Source organism: Bidens hawaiensis, unplaced genomic scaffold, assembly GCF_021521415.1.
Source record: "Bidens hawaiensis isolate Kalapana, Puna unplaced genomic scaffold, B.hawaiensis_p1.1 tig00010563_1, whole genome shotgun sequence".
Lineage (NCBI taxonomy): Eukaryota > Viridiplantae > Streptophyta > Magnoliopsida > Asterales > Asteraceae > Bidens > Bidens hawaiensis.
Window position 1 is genome coordinate 374,329 of NW_027491806.1, and position 17,469 is coordinate 391,797.

The 17,469-nt window shown below is 36.9% G+C and overlaps 2 protein-coding genes across 2 annotated transcripts; one reads left to right on the top strand and one right to left on the bottom strand.

Moving 5' to 3' along the window:
- The first annotated feature begins 5,687 nt into the window (after positions 1-5,687).
- LOC143535519 (protein Asterix-like) lies at positions 5,688-6,832 on the top strand. Its single transcript, XM_077029745.1, has 3 exons — positions 5,688-5,827; positions 6,399-6,499; positions 6,630-6,832. The coding sequence occupies exons 1-3, from the start codon at positions 5,696-5,698 to the stop codon at positions 6,688-6,690; spliced, it is 294 nt and encodes a 97-aa protein (XP_076885860.1). The 5' UTR covers positions 5,688-5,695; the 3' UTR covers positions 6,691-6,832.
- Positions 6,833-9,591: 2,759 nt separating this feature from the next.
- On the bottom strand, positions 9,592-14,029 carry LOC143535529 (biotin carboxyl carrier protein of acetyl-CoA carboxylase 1, chloroplastic-like). Its single transcript, XM_077029755.1, has 5 exons — positions 13,960-14,029; positions 12,062-12,225; positions 11,206-11,262; positions 10,985-11,115; positions 9,592-9,934 (listed from the first exon to the last, which is right to left on the bottom strand). Exons 1-5 carry the CDS (start codon positions 14,027-14,029, stop codon positions 9,592-9,594), a joined length of 765 nt encoding a protein of 254 aa, XP_076885870.1.
- Positions 14,030-17,469: the final 3,440 nt, after the last annotated feature.

Genomic DNA, 17,469 nt, shown 5'->3' on the forward strand with positions numbered 1-17,469 from the left:
TTTTGTTCTGAGAGGGGAGTGCTTCGTCAGTACAGTTCAGCTCGGACTCCTCAACAGAATGGTGTGGCTGAAAGGAGAAACATGACTCTTATCGAGGCGGCAAGGACCATGCTATGCGATTCTAAGCTGCCATTATTTTTCTGGGCAGAAGCTATTAATACGGCCTGTTATGTTCAGAATCAGGTGATAATCAACAAATCACAAATGAAGACTCCTTATGAGATTGTCTATGGACATAAGCCTACTGTCGCGCACTTCATGGCTTTTGGTTGCCCATGCACTCTACTGAACCTAGAGTATACTCTGAAATTTGGGGCCAAAGCTGATGATTGCTACTTTGTTGGTTATGCGGGCCATACTGCTTACAGGGTCTACAACAAGTCTACCAAACAGATTCTAGAATCTTATGATGTTCGTTGGTTGGAAGAAAACGAGACTGATGCTCGTGTTGGTTCGGACTGGTTATTCGATTATAATGAACTCTTCAAACCGTTCAATGTGTTTCCGGTCATCAACACAGAACCTTCAGGCAGCACTATAGTGGATGCTCAGAAAGATGACTCACATGCAATATCCCACATCTCTCCACTTATGGATGACGACATCCCAGAACCAGTTAGTGACGACAAACCCGCATCCGTCTCTCAGCCGATAGCAGTTCCGGAAAATGAATGTTCGCCAAGTTCGCCTAAAGATACCGCGACAGTTGAGGGGGAGAGTCCTACTGGTCAGATTTTTGGGAGCACACTATTTCCCGATGTCATTCCAAATGAATATGTCGCCAGCACTTCGTACTCACATAGTACAGTGACCTCCGGATGGAAGAACCCCCTTGCTGACATTGACGTGACCTTGTCAAACTTGAATTCTACCAGTGATGTTTCCGATCAATTACTTCCTTCAAGAATTTAGAAAGATCATCCAATTGAGAACCTCATAGGACCTCTTGAAATGGGCGTGTCCACCAGAAGTCAGACTGGAAATATAAACAGTTGTTTGTTTTCCTGTTTCATATCTCAGATAGAGCCAAGTCTTTTCGCATTAGCTGGGTCGGCGTCGTCATAATGAGGATTAATAAAAAATATTACCATTGTAAAAACGTTTACAGCTAGCATATTTTTGGGGGACAATTGTTGTGGTTCGATTTCTCTACTAAGATCCTAACTAGTATCTTGAATGAGATCCTGACATCCGGGATCCTTAACAAGTTTCCGAATCCTAAACCAGTTTGATTTAAACTAACTAAAATGCTTGCAGGTTACTCTTTGGCTAACAACTTAAAACATGACTCAGTCTTGCTGGTAATTCGGAAGCTCAGTTGAACTAAACACGGGGTTGAAGAATAAGTCATACAACGGTCACATAGTTAGGGTTTTCGGATTTGTAGCTTAGTTTGTTATTACATTTTTCTATAAAAGGAGGCCGATAAGAACACTTAGACACGATCTCTGCACTCACTGCTTACACCTCTGTACTTAGTGATCGTTCTCATTCAGTTCTCGTGTTGTACTTCAAATTTTACTTATTAATAAATTAAGGCAGGAGATAATTTTTCCCTCCCGAGGTTTTTTTCTAAAGATCCTCACCTGGATCCTAGGTTTTTCCTCGCTACATCGTTGTGTCCACTTTACTTTTATCGCATTTACTTACCTGATTATTGAAAAGCACACTACCTCACTTAACGGCTTTGTTCAATTATTGCTTTGGTAATTTTTTACCAAAACAATATATATATATATATATATATATATATATATATATATTTGTCTCAATAAAGGGTTGCTCACCAACTATTCTTATAGTTGGCCGTCTTATTTTATACATGATGCAGGTTCACAAGTTTAATGTTTGCTTTGAAGTTCAAAACGTAGTACCACTATAGGCCTAGGCTAATAAAATAATAAACGGTGTTATCTTTATGCTATGTTATTACCTTGAACACTACTTGTAATGTGTGACATGTTTTAATGTGATGAATAAATATTATAACTTTAATTTGTGTCATGTGCTATGAACCATCACCGTTCACGCTCCGGCGTATAATCCGCTGTCGGTTGGGGTGTGACGGTTATGCTTGCTATTGTTGGTGAGGAACATGTTGAGCCTGCTCATTAAGAACCTGTTCCTACATTTGAGGTTCTTTCTGACGATGAGGCAAAGCTTCCTCCACCAACACCACATGTGGAGGAACAACACCATATAGAGCTGCAGCGTCCTGTACCTACCCCTGAACATATGACCGATGTTAAAGAAATGTTGTAGTGAGCAGCTTTGAAGCCTCCTCAAGCAGTTCCTATTGTTCAGGAGCAACCACCTGAGAGTGATCTAAAAGATAACACTGGTCTGATTCTAAGAAAGAGAAAAAGGAGAGATCCAAGACCAGGTTTTGGTTAGAGGGTCGAGTGTTGTACAAGCCACATATAAGTCGATTATTGCGACTCAGCCTATTGAAAGCCTAGAAATTGAGATGAAAATACCTCAAATGTTGAGCCCTCATGTTCATATGCTCAACATGTTGCTGGAAGTTCAAGTGCATCTAAGAAGTTAACCCATATTCTGTCATTGCAAGATCAGTTACTTTAAGACAAAGGTAAAGGAGTTGATATTGGTTCTACCGCTGTTGATGTTCAAGCTTTACAACGAAGAATGTTTGAGTTGGAATAGATTCAGTTTTTATTTGTGTGAGAATTAATCAGCTGGAAGAAGGGAATGCGGAAAAGGATACCAAGATCATGGAATTGCAAGCAAATCTGGGTGGTTTAACAGCTCTTTATTATGATATGAATCAGAAGCTGGTTAAACGATTTGGTGATTATTTCAAGAACGTTAATGTTCTAGAAGATCAAGAATCTGATGCTATACAAACAGAGGCTACAGATGATGTTCTTGACACTTCTAGTTTTAAAGAATATCTAGCTAGGGAACAAAAGTCTACAGAGCAACGGGTTGAACTGCAAAATAAATTGTTGATCATGAAGAACTCAAATCAGAATGTTACATCTTCCGATAATCCAAAACATTTTGTGTTTGAGATTGGAGAGAACTATTATGATAAATATGGTGATAGATCAGGGATTGTATCCTGGGGATATGATGGTGAGAAGGAGATGTGGTTGATTAAAGGAAAAAGTGGAAACATGGAATATTACAAGAAGGAAGAGGACTTTAGGTCGTGGACCAAAGTTGATTTAACTAAACTATCTAAATCTCCTTTTCATAATTCATGTGGTGAACCTAAGGCCCGAAAATTCTTTAATTTCTTGGATCTACAAGCTTCAAAGGGCTTTCCCGACATGCCTACTGCAGAGTCCTATGTTAAGAAAGCTAAAGGAGTCATTGATCCACATACTAACAAGACAATGAGGACAGTGATGTGGCCAGTTACCGATAAAGTGAAATCGATTCCCATCACCAAAAGATTCCCTGAAGGGGCGCTAGATAATATGCAGTTTTAGGCTTAAGATGGAGAAACCACTTCTGTTGTGATTAGATTCAATAAAGGACAAATCGTGGATCCTAAAGATTTACTAAAGTTTGGTGAGATGGATATCAAGAAACTTGCTACCTTTCAGATACAGGCTGATCCGTTGTACGAGCCTGCTGCCAAAGAATTCACGGGAATGACTACCTCAATTATTCGTACTAAACTGTGGGTTGGAGCATTAAGAGAAGCTCATGCGCATCTTATAAATAAACCGTAATAGAAGAAAACAATAAACCAAGGGGGAGATTGTTAGGGCATATTTTGTGGTTTATGCTTATATATGTATATATACATGTTGATGTAAGATAACTGAAGGTGGGCTTTTGGCTATTGGGCTTGATGTGGGCTTGGGTGGTTGTGGTTTGTAAACACCCTATATAGTCTTGTCTATTATTATTTAGGGTTACACGTCTAAAGGAATATCATTGTAATCGGTTCTCCAAGAAAACTTCTGTACCCGAAGTTTTGATTATAATAAATGTGTGCATTGAAGTTTATCTTGTTCTTTATTTATATTGCTCTTGAATCACCACGGTGTTTGGATTCTACGCATACATCGTGTTTACTTGATATCATATTGTATAGATCGGGATTTGGGACTTACAATATAGAGAAGCCATTGAGAATGCTCTTAGAAAATGTATGGAATCTTTGATTTGCTTTTACTTTGAAATGAATTGAAGTAAACAAACAATGGGCGACAGAGAAGAATGGGTTGTAATTAAAAATAACATAATTAAAACTAATATATAATAATTAAAATATATATATTTCGAATATTAAATATTAGAAGTTTTCATAAGAATAAAGTGCTAAAATCGTCTCTGAGGTTTGATCAATAATGCGATTTTGGTCCAAAAAGATTTTTTTTTTTGCATATGGACCACTGAGGTTTCCTAATTCTTGCCCATTACGTCCAAATCATTAACTACGTTAGTTTTCTTCGTTAACTCAAGGGTATAAATGTCATTTTAGCTTACTACATCCCTTTTCCCTTTTATTTAATTTCTTATAAAACTATCTGATCATTCTCAATTCTCAACTCCCAACTCAAAATTAACCTCCAAAGCAAGATCAAACCCTACAAAGCAAATCAAATCAAATTGCTAATTTGCTCTACACACAATTCCTTTTGCTTCATGTTTTTAACGACGAACAAGGAACAACAACAATCACCTTCACTCCCCTGCCATCAGTAAAGCCTAATATCATAGAAGTCGATTTGAATTCGAAGCACATAATTAATTTAGAACAAAATTGAAGCAGATATTATTGAAGGGGAAGAAAATAGGGTTCAAACGCACGATTGTAGGCCGTATAAACAGTCTTCTTTTATCAATTTCGCCGACGCCGCCTTCTAATTTCCGGCCACACTTGCCGGCCGTCGATTCGAGCACCATTTGAGATAAGTTTTATGTCAATCTACTCGTTTTGATCCACCAAATAAAAGCCCTAAGGTTTCGAGTGTCAAATGTGATGAACGGACACAAATTTTTTATTTGAAATTTGTGGAAATTCTAGGGTTTAGTGTGGAAAGATGAACTGAGCCTGGTAAATATCAGATAGCCTGGTGTGTTTTGTTGGAACTGGGGGTGCTGGACGGGAAAGGGTTAGAGGTGAGTTTGTTGATGAAGATGGGTGTGTGGAGATTAGGGTTTCGGTGGAAAAAGAAGCATGCCTTGTGGTGGTGATTTGGGATTGCCGCGTAGGCGGTGGTGGTATGGTCTTTCACCGGGGGAGGGGTGACGACTCCCAGCAGTGGGGTTGATCGGGGAAGGGGAAAATTGATTGTTGTTATGTATATAGAAGTTTTTTTTTACATTAATTTATGCTTTATGTAAAAAGACTGGAATGCCCTTCTAGTGAAAAGTCGTTTTTATCCTTAACCTAACGATAAGACTAAATGAAGTTAATGATTTGGACGTAATTGGCAAAAAGTGATAAACCTCAATGGCCCATATGCACAAAAGAAACTTTTTGGACCAGAGTTGCATTATTGACCAAACCTCATGGACGTTTTTGGCACTTTACTCTTTTCATAATTAGTAACCGATCCAAGTCCGAAAATTCAGATACGGATATCCGAATATTTTATGGTTATTTTTGTTTTGTTAATTAAATGAAAAAAAAAATGAATGGTTCCTTTGGTATTATATAGTGCGTCCGTTGGGTGTGGACAAGAAAGAAGGAAGCAAAGAGATCTCCGGAAGCATGTCGTCTGATCCCAGGCAGCCGTCATCGGCGAAGCCTTACAAGCCTCAGCCGGTTCACCCAGACAATCTCCCCATCGATTACTCTGGTTTCATCGCCATCATCTTCGGCGTCGCCGGCGTTATGTTCCGTGTAACTAACTAACTTATTATTATTATTATTATTATTGTTGTTGTTATTATTATTATTATTAGATTAGATTAGATTAGATTAGATTAGATCAGATCTGATCTGGAGGACAAACGCCTTGCCTTTGCCTTGATGTTATTTTCTTTAATTCTTTTTCTCATCCTTTTTTTTCTTGAATAAATGTTTCGCTTATGCTTGTAAATGTAACACGAAAGCGTGTTCCTTTGTTTAATGACAAACAGGGTTTTCTTGTTGGTGTCTGTTCGTTTCGAAAGGTACAATTTACAACAATGTGTTTTTGGTCTAAAAAGAATATTAATACTAGAGTAATTTGTAACGGGCCTAAAAAGTCTGATGAATATATTAATGAACGTAAACAAACGAATTTTAATAAATGTAAACTAACCAACATATATGAAGGTCGACGAATTTAAATGAGTGATGAACAAACCAAAAAATAGACGCGTGTTCATCTTCGTTTGTTTATTAAGTAAACGAACTTCCCGCTGAACGGTTCACTGAACGTTTGGTTGGTTTGCTAATTTTCATAGCATGATGGATATTTTTTGTGCAGTACAAGCTTGGTTCATGGCTTGCTCTCATATTCTGTGCTCAATCACTTGCTAATATGAAGAATATAGAGACGGATTTAAAGCAGATCTCTACAGGATTTATGTAAGTTTATTATTATTATTATTATTATTATTAATGTTAATTATCAATCTGTTTCTTTTTTTAGCTAAATATGATATTTGACTCGACATATTGGAGATAAAATATAACCTAATGAAATGGATCGATACAGGTTTGCTATTATGGGAATGGTGACAAATTATTTGAGCCCGACTCGGGGAGTGAAGACTTGAAGTTTCGACTAGGTTTGTATCTAGTCGTTGGAGATTTTATTCGTTTGTAATCGTTTAGTTTCTATGTTGTGACTTGTGACTTTTGGTGGTATTAAGAAGCTGAAACTTGATATGCTTTGAACACTTTGAATAAATGGTTATTTGATAGCTCTGAGTACCTTGTCATGCAGACAGCAAATGAAAATAGGTACTTGACTATGAGCCCCTCCATTGATTTCATTACGTTCATTTATAATTTGTTAAATCATATTTCTGTGCTCTTCAAATTCTGAAGTATGCTCTTCATGATTACTATGACAACGCGTTTTCCCCATTGATACTTTCCTAGCGAAACCTTACCAATAGCTAGCTATTTGTGGAATTTAGTAGACATGATTGTTATTTGTTATCAGAAGGTTGTGTTCAAACCTCCACCAATGCAAGTTTACGTATATAACATATGATTATCCTTCACCCTTTTTTGGCTTTGGGTTTTTTTGGATGAGATCATTCAGAGACAATTTACATTTTTAATCTGCACCTTTCGTCTTTAATCACTGATTGCCTTACATTAATTACACAAAACATCTTTTATGCTTAGGGCTTGCCTTTTTTTGTTAGATTTGCATCTTTATGAGAATAGAACTCCGTGAAGACGTAGGATAGAACTCGATTAGTTATTTAGTTTACTTGTTATTCATTTACATTTTAAGCAAATCAATTAGTTTATATCTGTTTTCAGTTGATGACAAACTGATAGCGGTCAACTTTATTTATTAATTAATTTTATAGATTTTGTCCCACGTGGTTTAGCTTCTATAACCCATTCAGCCAAAAGTAAAATTTTTGAACGAAGGAACCCATGACATGTAATTTTGTTAGGCGTTTTGGCCCATAAGCCGGCGTCCCCCTCACCTGAGGGGCAAAATTGTCTTTTCTGCCAAAGAAAAATATAACTTGGTAACTAAAAAAATGAAACAAAAAAACATCTTTAATCTTCACAACACATGTTAACATGATAAAAGGAAAGCATCTGAAAATAGGGCTGTAAACGAACTAAACAAACACGAACAAGCCTTGCTCATGTTCGTTTGTTAAGAAAATAATGTATTCACGAACGGTTCATGAAAACTTACCGAACGAGATTTTTTGATCGTGTTCGTTCATTAAGGAAATTAATATGTTCACGAACACAAACAAAATCGGCGGAGCCTAGATATTGAGACCGATGTATTCATCAATGTGAATAATGAAAACCTGTAAACGAATCGAATGAACATGAACAAGGGCATGTTCGTGTTCATTCATTTAACTTTAAAAGAACACGGACACTTAATCGAACAAATATTTATGTTCATGTTCGTTTATTTAAAAATGGATATTTGTGTTCGTTTGTTTAAAATCTAAACAAACATAACTAAACAAAGACAAGCGAACATATATGAACAAATGTAAATGAACTTAAAGGAACACAAATTAACAAATATAAACCTTTAAACAGATGACCTATCCAGATAATATTTAAATATTTTCTATTAATACATAAACGAACGTTCATGAACATAAATGAATGAACGAAATATGTGTTCATGTTCGTTCGTTTAATTAAACGAAACAGAAGGTAGATATACAAGGGGAAAACATAGCTCAGAAGCAGAATTTTAAAGTTTCATAAGGAGTTAATAATATCAGGTTGATTTATGTAAAGATGGCAAATTGTATTTATACTAGACAAGGCCACAAGGGCATGTTGGACCGGTAAATAAAGGGAAACCAGTTGAGCAAAAGAAACAAGACAATGGTATTGGGAAAAAAAATCAGTGTCAGAAGGTTTTCATCAGCATTGACATTTCTTGGTCAACTTTGTACAGAAAGTCAAAAGACATATCCCGGTTTTGTTCCTGTATGCGAGCAGAAGTGAGTGGGCTGAACCATATCTCTAGTATACACTTTGGGCTGGGAATTTGATGGGTGTGTTGGGCTGATAAGTTTGGGCCAGGTGATTTTAGATTGGAACCGACACTAAGAAGGAATTCGAGCTTTATTCTTGTAGGCTGTCCTTTGTCTTTGAAAATGTCATTAGATTTGCTTAATTGATGTTGTATAAGGGCCGAGTTTTAATTTTGTATGTTTCATGTTTGGATTGGGCTTAATTAGGTAGGCATGTTTAGAACCCTGTGATTGTTTTGTTGATAAAGTCATAAAGATGTGATTTCTTTTCTACTCGGGGACATGTCGCAAGAGAACAACTACTATCTCCGCCTTTTGTAAATCCTTTTTTGTTATATTTATATAACTACACCAGGGTACCATTCCGCTTTGCCCAATAAAACTGCATGTTGACTTCACCCAACCCCATTTCGAGCCGTACTAACACTAGCCCGTTTCAGCCCAGTCCCGTTTTGACCCATACTAAAGCCAACCAGTTCCAGCCCAATCCAGTTTTGATCCGTACTAAAACTGACCAGTTTCAGCCCAGTCCCAGTTTGGCCCAAACTAAACTGGCACGTTTCAGCCTAATCCAATTTTGACCCATACTAAAACTGACCCGTTTTAGCCCAGTCCCACTTTGAAGTTTGACCTGAACTACAACTGGCACGTTTCAGCCCAATTCAATTTTGACCTGTACTAAAACTGACCCGTTTCAGCCCAGTCCCACTTTGAAGTTTGACCCGAACTAAAACTGGCACATTTCAGCCCAATCCAATTTTAAGCCGAACTAAAACTGACCCATTTCAGCCCAATTTCATTTAGACCCGCTTCAACCCAATCAAATTTTAGCCCATACTAAAACTGGCCCGTTTCAGCTCAATCTCATTTTGGCCCACAATAAAACTGATCTGTCTCAGCCCAATCCCATTTTGACCCATAATAAACCTGATCCGGTTAGCCCCATCCCATTTTGACCCATTACCCAACCTTTCAGTTGCAGTGACAAATATTTACCTTGACAAACGGGGGTGCTCCAGGTGCTGGAGCCCGATAGAAAGTTCCAGCCATTGGGCATTTGAGAGGCGGATGCGAGGACTTTGGCTTTGCAGGGGCTGGTAATGCTGGCGGTGATGCAGAAGCCGCTGGTGCTGAAGTGGTAGGTGCCGCCTGTGGAGGTGGCAGATGTGAGTGGAACATAGGCTGAGGTTGTGAAGATTGCATCATAACAACAGGTGGTGCGGGAGGAGGCGGTAAAGCTTCTTTCTTTCTTATTATGACTTCACAATCATCTTGTTTTATTTGCAGCTCCATTATATCTCTTGAATCCAAATGCCTGAAAAGATAATAATAATATTAATAATAATAATAATAATAATAATAATAACAATAACAATAATAACAAATAATAAAAAAATAACAACAATAGTAATAATAACAAAAATATAATAATAACAATAATAAGAAATCTCTCTTTTATATGAACGGCCAGTTTGTATTTTCCTAAAAATTTTCAAGCCCAAATGTTAAAACTGAAAAACCAAAACCCAACGATATTCAAAAAGTCATACCCAATTCTCGGTTTTGTTTGGTTTTGGTATTTTCGGTTTTCGCATTTTGGTTGGAAAATTTGGTTCAAAAACTAGCCAGACAATTTGGATCCAAAATTTTTGGGCTACACTGTATATCAACTTCTTGTAAATTACTCGGTTTTTCAGTTCCAATCAGTTTGGTTCAGTATTTTTGGGGTTTTTTTTTATAGCAAAACCAACCGAACCACAAAATGAAGTTTTTAAAAACATATAACAGACCTAGGTTCGGTTATTTCAGTTTAGCTAAGTGGGTTATTCTGATTATATTCGGTTATTTCGGTTTCATGCACACCCCTACGAGTTTATACTTTATTAATTTCTTTAAATTACTTAAAATCGGTTTTTGGGTTCCAATCATTCGGTTTAGTTTTTTCAGTTTTGGTTTGACAGCAAAACCGAGTTGACAAATCGGTTTAAAAAGAACATAAATCAAAAGATCAGTTTTTTATAGGGTTCGTTTATAAAAGGTTTCATGCAAACCCCTTTGAATTTATATTTTATTATATTCTTATAAACTACATAGAAATGGTTTTTCCGGTTCAAATAGTTTGGTTCAGTTTTCTCGGTTTTGGTTGATGGCAAAACCAAAACCAAAATGAGAAAACGGTCACTTAAAAACATAAAAACAAACCAACTGTTTTTTATTGGGTTCGGTTACGTCGGTTATTCCGGTTACAGTTCAGTTATTTGGTTTCATGCACACTAATTTATATGGATAACAATCTACTAAACTATACTATTGAAAGATTCAGATTTATTATAATAATTATTATCTAAGAAAGACGTTGGCATACTCAACAAGCCCTGCAACTTGATTCATGAACGCGGTAATTGAGGCAACATCAGGTACCGTGGTCTTAAAAAAAGATATTTTGGTTGAATTTTCTGATGGTGCGGCGCAAACCGATGATTTCCCTTCATCAACCTGAAGATGAACACAAATTTAGTAAAAGGTTGCAAATTAGAATAAAAAATATTTGATGTTATGATGTTGGTATGAACATGTAGCTGTTACCTCATTAAGTTGAGCAGATACTTTCATAACACCACCATTCTGGTTCCTCTTTATTGCCTACAAATAGTTTTAAGATGTTAGCAAATTTGCGATTACAAATTTGCTTTTTATTATGAATTTAGTTGAATAAGTGATTCTTCTAACTTTATACACAGGTAAAGCAGCAAGCGATAGAAAGTCAAGTAAACGAACGGTTCAATGAATTGTTCACAAACCTTCGGTGGGAAGTTTGTTTATGTTCATTTATTTGCCAACGAACAAATTCTTTTTCAAATAGTCAAAAGAATGAACATGAACACGTGTCTCGTGTGAACGTTTGGTTATGTATATTAGTTTATGTTTGTCCATTTGCCTTCATTTATGTTAATTACTTTACGTTTGTTTAGGTTCGTTTGCGTGCGTTCGTACATTCATTTAATTCTTTTAAGACCTGTTACAATTAAGTCTAGTTTCATTCACTATTTTGGCCCAACTCATTGGTCATGATGTCTATACTATACTAGATTATAATACATATAAGGACAAAAAGGTAATTTTACATAATTTTAAGAGTTTAAGTAGATACAACTCTTAAAACATATGGTACAATCGTTTAAAACATATTGTTGACCAATTTTTAAAGCGGCCTTAACATTTTCATACACTAATAATTTTAATAAGAAAATTACACAATATAAACAAAGCATTATTTCCTTTTAACTTGCAATAGTATTTCTAATTTTAAAAAAACATTAACATGTTACGCCCCCCCCTAGTTTATTTTTATTAAATTGTAGCTCAATTATGTTTGCTCGCTTAGGCAGGTGGATGTGAACAAACGAATGGTAGATAGGGAATTAAACATCTGGAAAATTACCTGAATTCCAGCAGAAGAAGATCGAGAAAGCAAAGGTTTGAAATCGGAGTGGAAGAGAACAACAGCGGTGTTGGTGCGTGGAATTGTGTTTTGGATGCGGAGCGATAAGAGCACAGGAGGAGGTTTTAGAGAAACACCACGACGCCATTCACCACCCAAATTAGCTAAAACCAACCGACAGTAGGTGATACAAACACCTCACTCACTCACTCTTAACTCCGTTTCTGTGGGACTTGTCTTTATTTAATTCACTCTTTCTTTGTATGAGTTGTTTATAAAAAAAACACTTGGGTGATATTCAATTTTTTAGTGGTAGAAATTAGGAACATTGTAATTCTGTTGTAATAAAAAGAATGATTAAATAATGATAAAGTTTCAACTTTAGTCGCTGCTTCGTTACCAATAGAATTAGAATGCTTAAATGGTAAAAAAAAATGTTAAAATAGACCAAAAGCTCAAACGAATTCGATACGCTTAAAAGCATCTAAATACACCAAAATATCCAACAAACATAAACAAAATACACCAAAAGGCGTTCAAACAGGTCTAATCACCTAGTCTACCATGTCGCAAGCCACAATTCTTGACTCTATCTTTTTGTTTCTACCCTTTGTTCTCACCACCTTTGATTGTGGATATTTTTTTCCTCATTCGTGCGAGACCTGATGTTATTTCCGGTTCCTTGGAAATTTTTACAGGTCACTTTTCTTGCAGTTCTAGCCTTTTTGTTCATGTTTTCTTTCTCTAAAGGGTCTTTTTTTCCTTTACTGTCAGTCTACCGGGCATCCGTCTTTCTTTTGAAGGTATGGGTTTAATATCATTTATTTTAGGCCAACGTTGCCACACCCATGGGGGGTCTGGTCGTTTTATGGGCAAATTGGTACCAAATGTAAACTGTGGAATATTATTGATAAAGATAAGTTACAACATTTGTACAATGTATTTAAAATAAGGTGTAACCACACAATTATCTCTACCCTGGCACTACTGCAATGCCGTGTTAGAATCTACTAATCTTCTTAGAATCTAATCTTCACATTCGCTTGCACCTCTACCCTTAGTCATTTTCATTACAATGCTAGTCCAAATTCCTATCTACATGGTACCTGAATACATACTAAAAAGTTCCAACTAAAAAGTTGGTGAGTTCGTGAGTTTAGCTCACATACACATAACAGAGTTAAGTTATGAAAGCGTAGGAGTTGTGGGTGTGTAAATGAATGAGGTCCATTCGTTAAACTAAGGGCCATACGCTAAGGTGTTAGCGTATGGAAGCCCATTCGCTAATCTAGGAGCTCATACGCATAGGATTTGGCGTATGAAGGCTCATTCGTTATCTGGAAAGCCCATTCGCTAAGGAGTTTAGCGAATGGGAAGCTATTCGCTACGAGAACACCCCATTCGCTAGAGTGGTTTAGCGAATGAGGCTTGGGCCTATAAATAGGTTGTTCCTGTTCATTTGGGCTTAGAGTTTTGGCCTTATTATTTAAGAAGTAATGTTATGCTGCCAAAATCTCTCTAGAATGATAGGTAGCCTCAAGGTGCACATCGATGCGGATTAAGCTTAACCGTATGTATGTATTGCATTTATGAATCTGTAAGCATTCAGTTATTATGAATATACGAACAATCATTCAGCTTGATTATCGTTCTATTTATCGTCTCATTGATCTATCATACGTGTCATGTTATGCGATTGGATCCAATTAGAGGAAATAACGTTTCCTCAATATTGCCTACTAATATCTTCTAAGACCATAACCTCCAGAAATCTTGTTATAACGACTGTCTTTTGAAGAACACAGTTCTCATTTTTAGGCAAACACATGTCCATTATTCAAATATCAGACATCTAGCTAGATTCTGATTTCAACCAATTGGCATTCAAGTCTACTCACCAATTAGCCCGTATAACCATTGTGTACTCCACCATGTCACATGTTTGCAATTCTCCTTATTGCTAGGCATTCCATGTTCAAATGTAAGACACCCTCACATTGAAGTGTTATTTGATGACATCATCCAACTTATTGATGGTATAAAGAATAGCTCTTTCTTTTAATTACTATGGTAAGCTCTTTCTTTTAATTTATCTGACTTACCAATGGGATAAAGAAAAACTTTTCCTTTATACACAGGTTTGAGATATAATCTCAATTAAAGAAAAGCTTTCATCATAGGTTTGAGATATCATTTCAATGGTATCATCTCGATTACCATCCCCGCATTTCTTGTAGTTTGACATAGTTTGTTTAAGTTTACTTATGACCATACATCGGTACTCATGATTTGAAAAATACCACACCATTGTATTAGTGAGTTCACTGATGTTACCAATAAAGCAACGCATGCCTTATCATAAGTTTCAATCACTTTCTAGCGTCTAAGTTAATCCTTATCATATGGCAGTTAACAAGAAATCACAAACTTAGTCACATATAGGAGACCTTGGAAAGTTGAGATCTACTCAAGATTCTCAAGAGTTATATTATTACCTTAGATTAAATAAAATCCCTCTTTAACTTGTCTATACACATATTCATTCTTGTGTATGTTTTGATTGTTCCACGTTAATTAGTCTTCGTCAAGCATCATAACTGACAAGTACTAGTCTAACATGCTTAGACTATAATACTTAGGCCTTTGAACAGAAGATGCATCATTCTGATTCTTCACAACCTTAAGAGATAACACATTATCTCTTCCTAACATTCATTTCTTAGTTTAGACAAGATAATCCGATTTCATTTGCCGTTCCTAAACCTCACTTTTAGAACATCTTTACACCAAGTTAATCCCATTTCCTAAGGTTATAACTCGTTTTCCTTTAACCTACTATTGGGCTATATTTGTGGTTTATGCTTGTAGGTTGGACTTAGATAGGGTATATTATGTAAGCCGAGATCTTTAGTGGTTCTCGGTGGGCTTTGGGCTTTTGTTGGGCTAGTATACTGGTACCCTATATATATAGATGTCTTTGTATAGGGTTAAGTGGTTCGTTCACGGGTTTTTTGGCCGTCTAAGGGTTATCATAGACGAGTATTGTATTAATAGTGCTTAAGCACCCGACGTTAATATTAACATGTGTTTTGAAGCCATTCTTGTGTTCGACGTGGTTGTGTGTTTATTTGTGTTCTTGAATCATCTAGTGTTGGAATTCCGCACCAACACCTAGATTGTTGATATCATAATTGTAGTGATCCAGATTCGGGACTTACAATTGGTATCAGAGCCTTAGACCTATTCAGGCTCGTTATTGTGATATCAAGGATTCAAGATTTTGATCTTTGGTGGTTGTGGTTGATTTTCCGGTGATATTCGCGTCGGAGAAAGAAAATGTTTTTTTTTGGTTGAAGATTGACCTAATCTTGGTTAAAATTCAAATCCCAGAGATTTCGGGATTTAATTTGTCACCAAAATTATCTGGTCAAAGCATCTTTGGGTTTTCTTGGAAGTTCTCGGACAATTTTCATTGTTTTCGGCCATTATTTGGTCGTTCTCTGTGAAGTTTGTTGGTTCTTGGCCGAATCTGTGTTCTCGGCTACAACGAGTTTTCGGCCACAACAGTTCTCGGCTACAACTAGTTTTCGGCCACAATCAGTTCTCGGTCACACTTAGTTCTCGGTCAATCTTTGGTTCTCGGTTAAGTTTTATTTGGACCTGACACTTGGACTAGGACTATAAAGCTTCCTGGACTAAAATTATCATTAAATTAAAATAAAATGGAACAGTTAACCAACAGCAATGCGTCATCAAATGCCATACTTCATCAAGAACTGGATTCCATAATGGGGACAACAACTCGTGTACCTCGTCTATTGTCTCATGAGGGGTTCAGTGAGTGGAAATTTCGATTCGAGAAGTATGTTAAAATGAAAGATGCTAAGATCTGGAGAAGCATTGTTAAAGGACCCCAAATCATCATGTATTAACGTGAGAACTCAACTGAGGTTGTTGTGAAGCCGGTTGCACAGTATGATGATGATGATTTTTCCAAAGTTGAAGAGGATGAAAGGGCCCTATCAACTATAACCATGGCACTTTCACCTGAAATTGCCCTTGGTTTTAGAGAACTTCAATCTGTTAAGGAACTATGGGAGACATTAATCGAGGTGTATGAGGGAAACGAAGATATGAAAAGGAGTCGCCAAGACTTGCTGCGACAAAAGTTCAACATGTTTAACCATGTTCTGGGGGAGTCGTTGGAAACTCAACTCCAAAGGTTCATATCTCTAGTGACTGAAATGAGATCTGCTAGTATTTATCTAGCAACTTCAGAGATAAACAACAAACTGGTGAACTCATTGCCAAAGAGTTGGGATATGAATATTGCTGTTATCAAAAAGACTAAAGATCTCAACAAAATGTCTATCTCTGAGATGATGGCTACTATCAAGGCATGTGATATGGACGACAAGCAACGTGAAATAAACCATGCGAATTCTTACAGTGCAGCTGGTTACAACGTTGCCTCCAACAATGCTCTTATTTCTCAAGATAGTTTCTCTATGCTCAAGGCCACTCAGCAACCTCCAACCCAAGGAAACTTTCAGATGTTTAAGTCCACTCAAGGCCAGTCTTACTCTACTCCGCCTCAGCAAACTCCAGTTTTCTTCACCAAGTCTGCACAACCTTCATCTGCTGGCACTGCTCAAGGTCAGAATTCAAGCCAGTTTCCCTCCATTCCGAAAGAGACTCAGGAGAACATAGCTCTAATGGCAGGATTCATGAACTGCTATAATGCATTTCTAGCTGGAGACTTGGTTCAACCAGTTGTGGCTGCTGAACTCGATCAGATTCACCCTGACGATGTTGAGGAAATGGATATTGCTTGGCAAATCGCCATGGCAGTGTTTTGTGCCAAGAAATTCATTAAGAGGACTGGTATAAACAATTGGAACATGCCTAATAATCAGAAAGTGGGGTTTAACAAGAACACTCTGAGATGCTATAACTGTCATGAGCCGGGTCATTTTGCTCGTGAATGCACTAACCCAGCGAAGGAAGGAAACACTGAAAAGGCGTTGGTTCCAGTGGGTAATGCTAGGGGAGATGTTGGTGAGAGTTCGGGAAATGGTGAAAGGGGATTGATTGCTCAACAGTTCTCTTGGGAGGATTAGATGGCTGCTCTCAACATTGGAAGTCAGACCGCAAATTTTGCAAATGTTGAAGACATTGAGGAGGAAAACGCTGCTGAGGAGCAAGTCAAGGAACTTCAATTCGCATTCATGGCGTTCACTTCCTCCAACTCATCTGAGGTAAGCTTTCAACCATTTTCTCTAGATTGTGTTGACAAAATCAACTTATATAAACTTCATAATGACAACTTGATTAGAGACATGGAAAGAGTAAAATCAGAAAACTTTAAACTTAAGAAAAATGAAAAATCCTTCTTAGATAAAATAGAA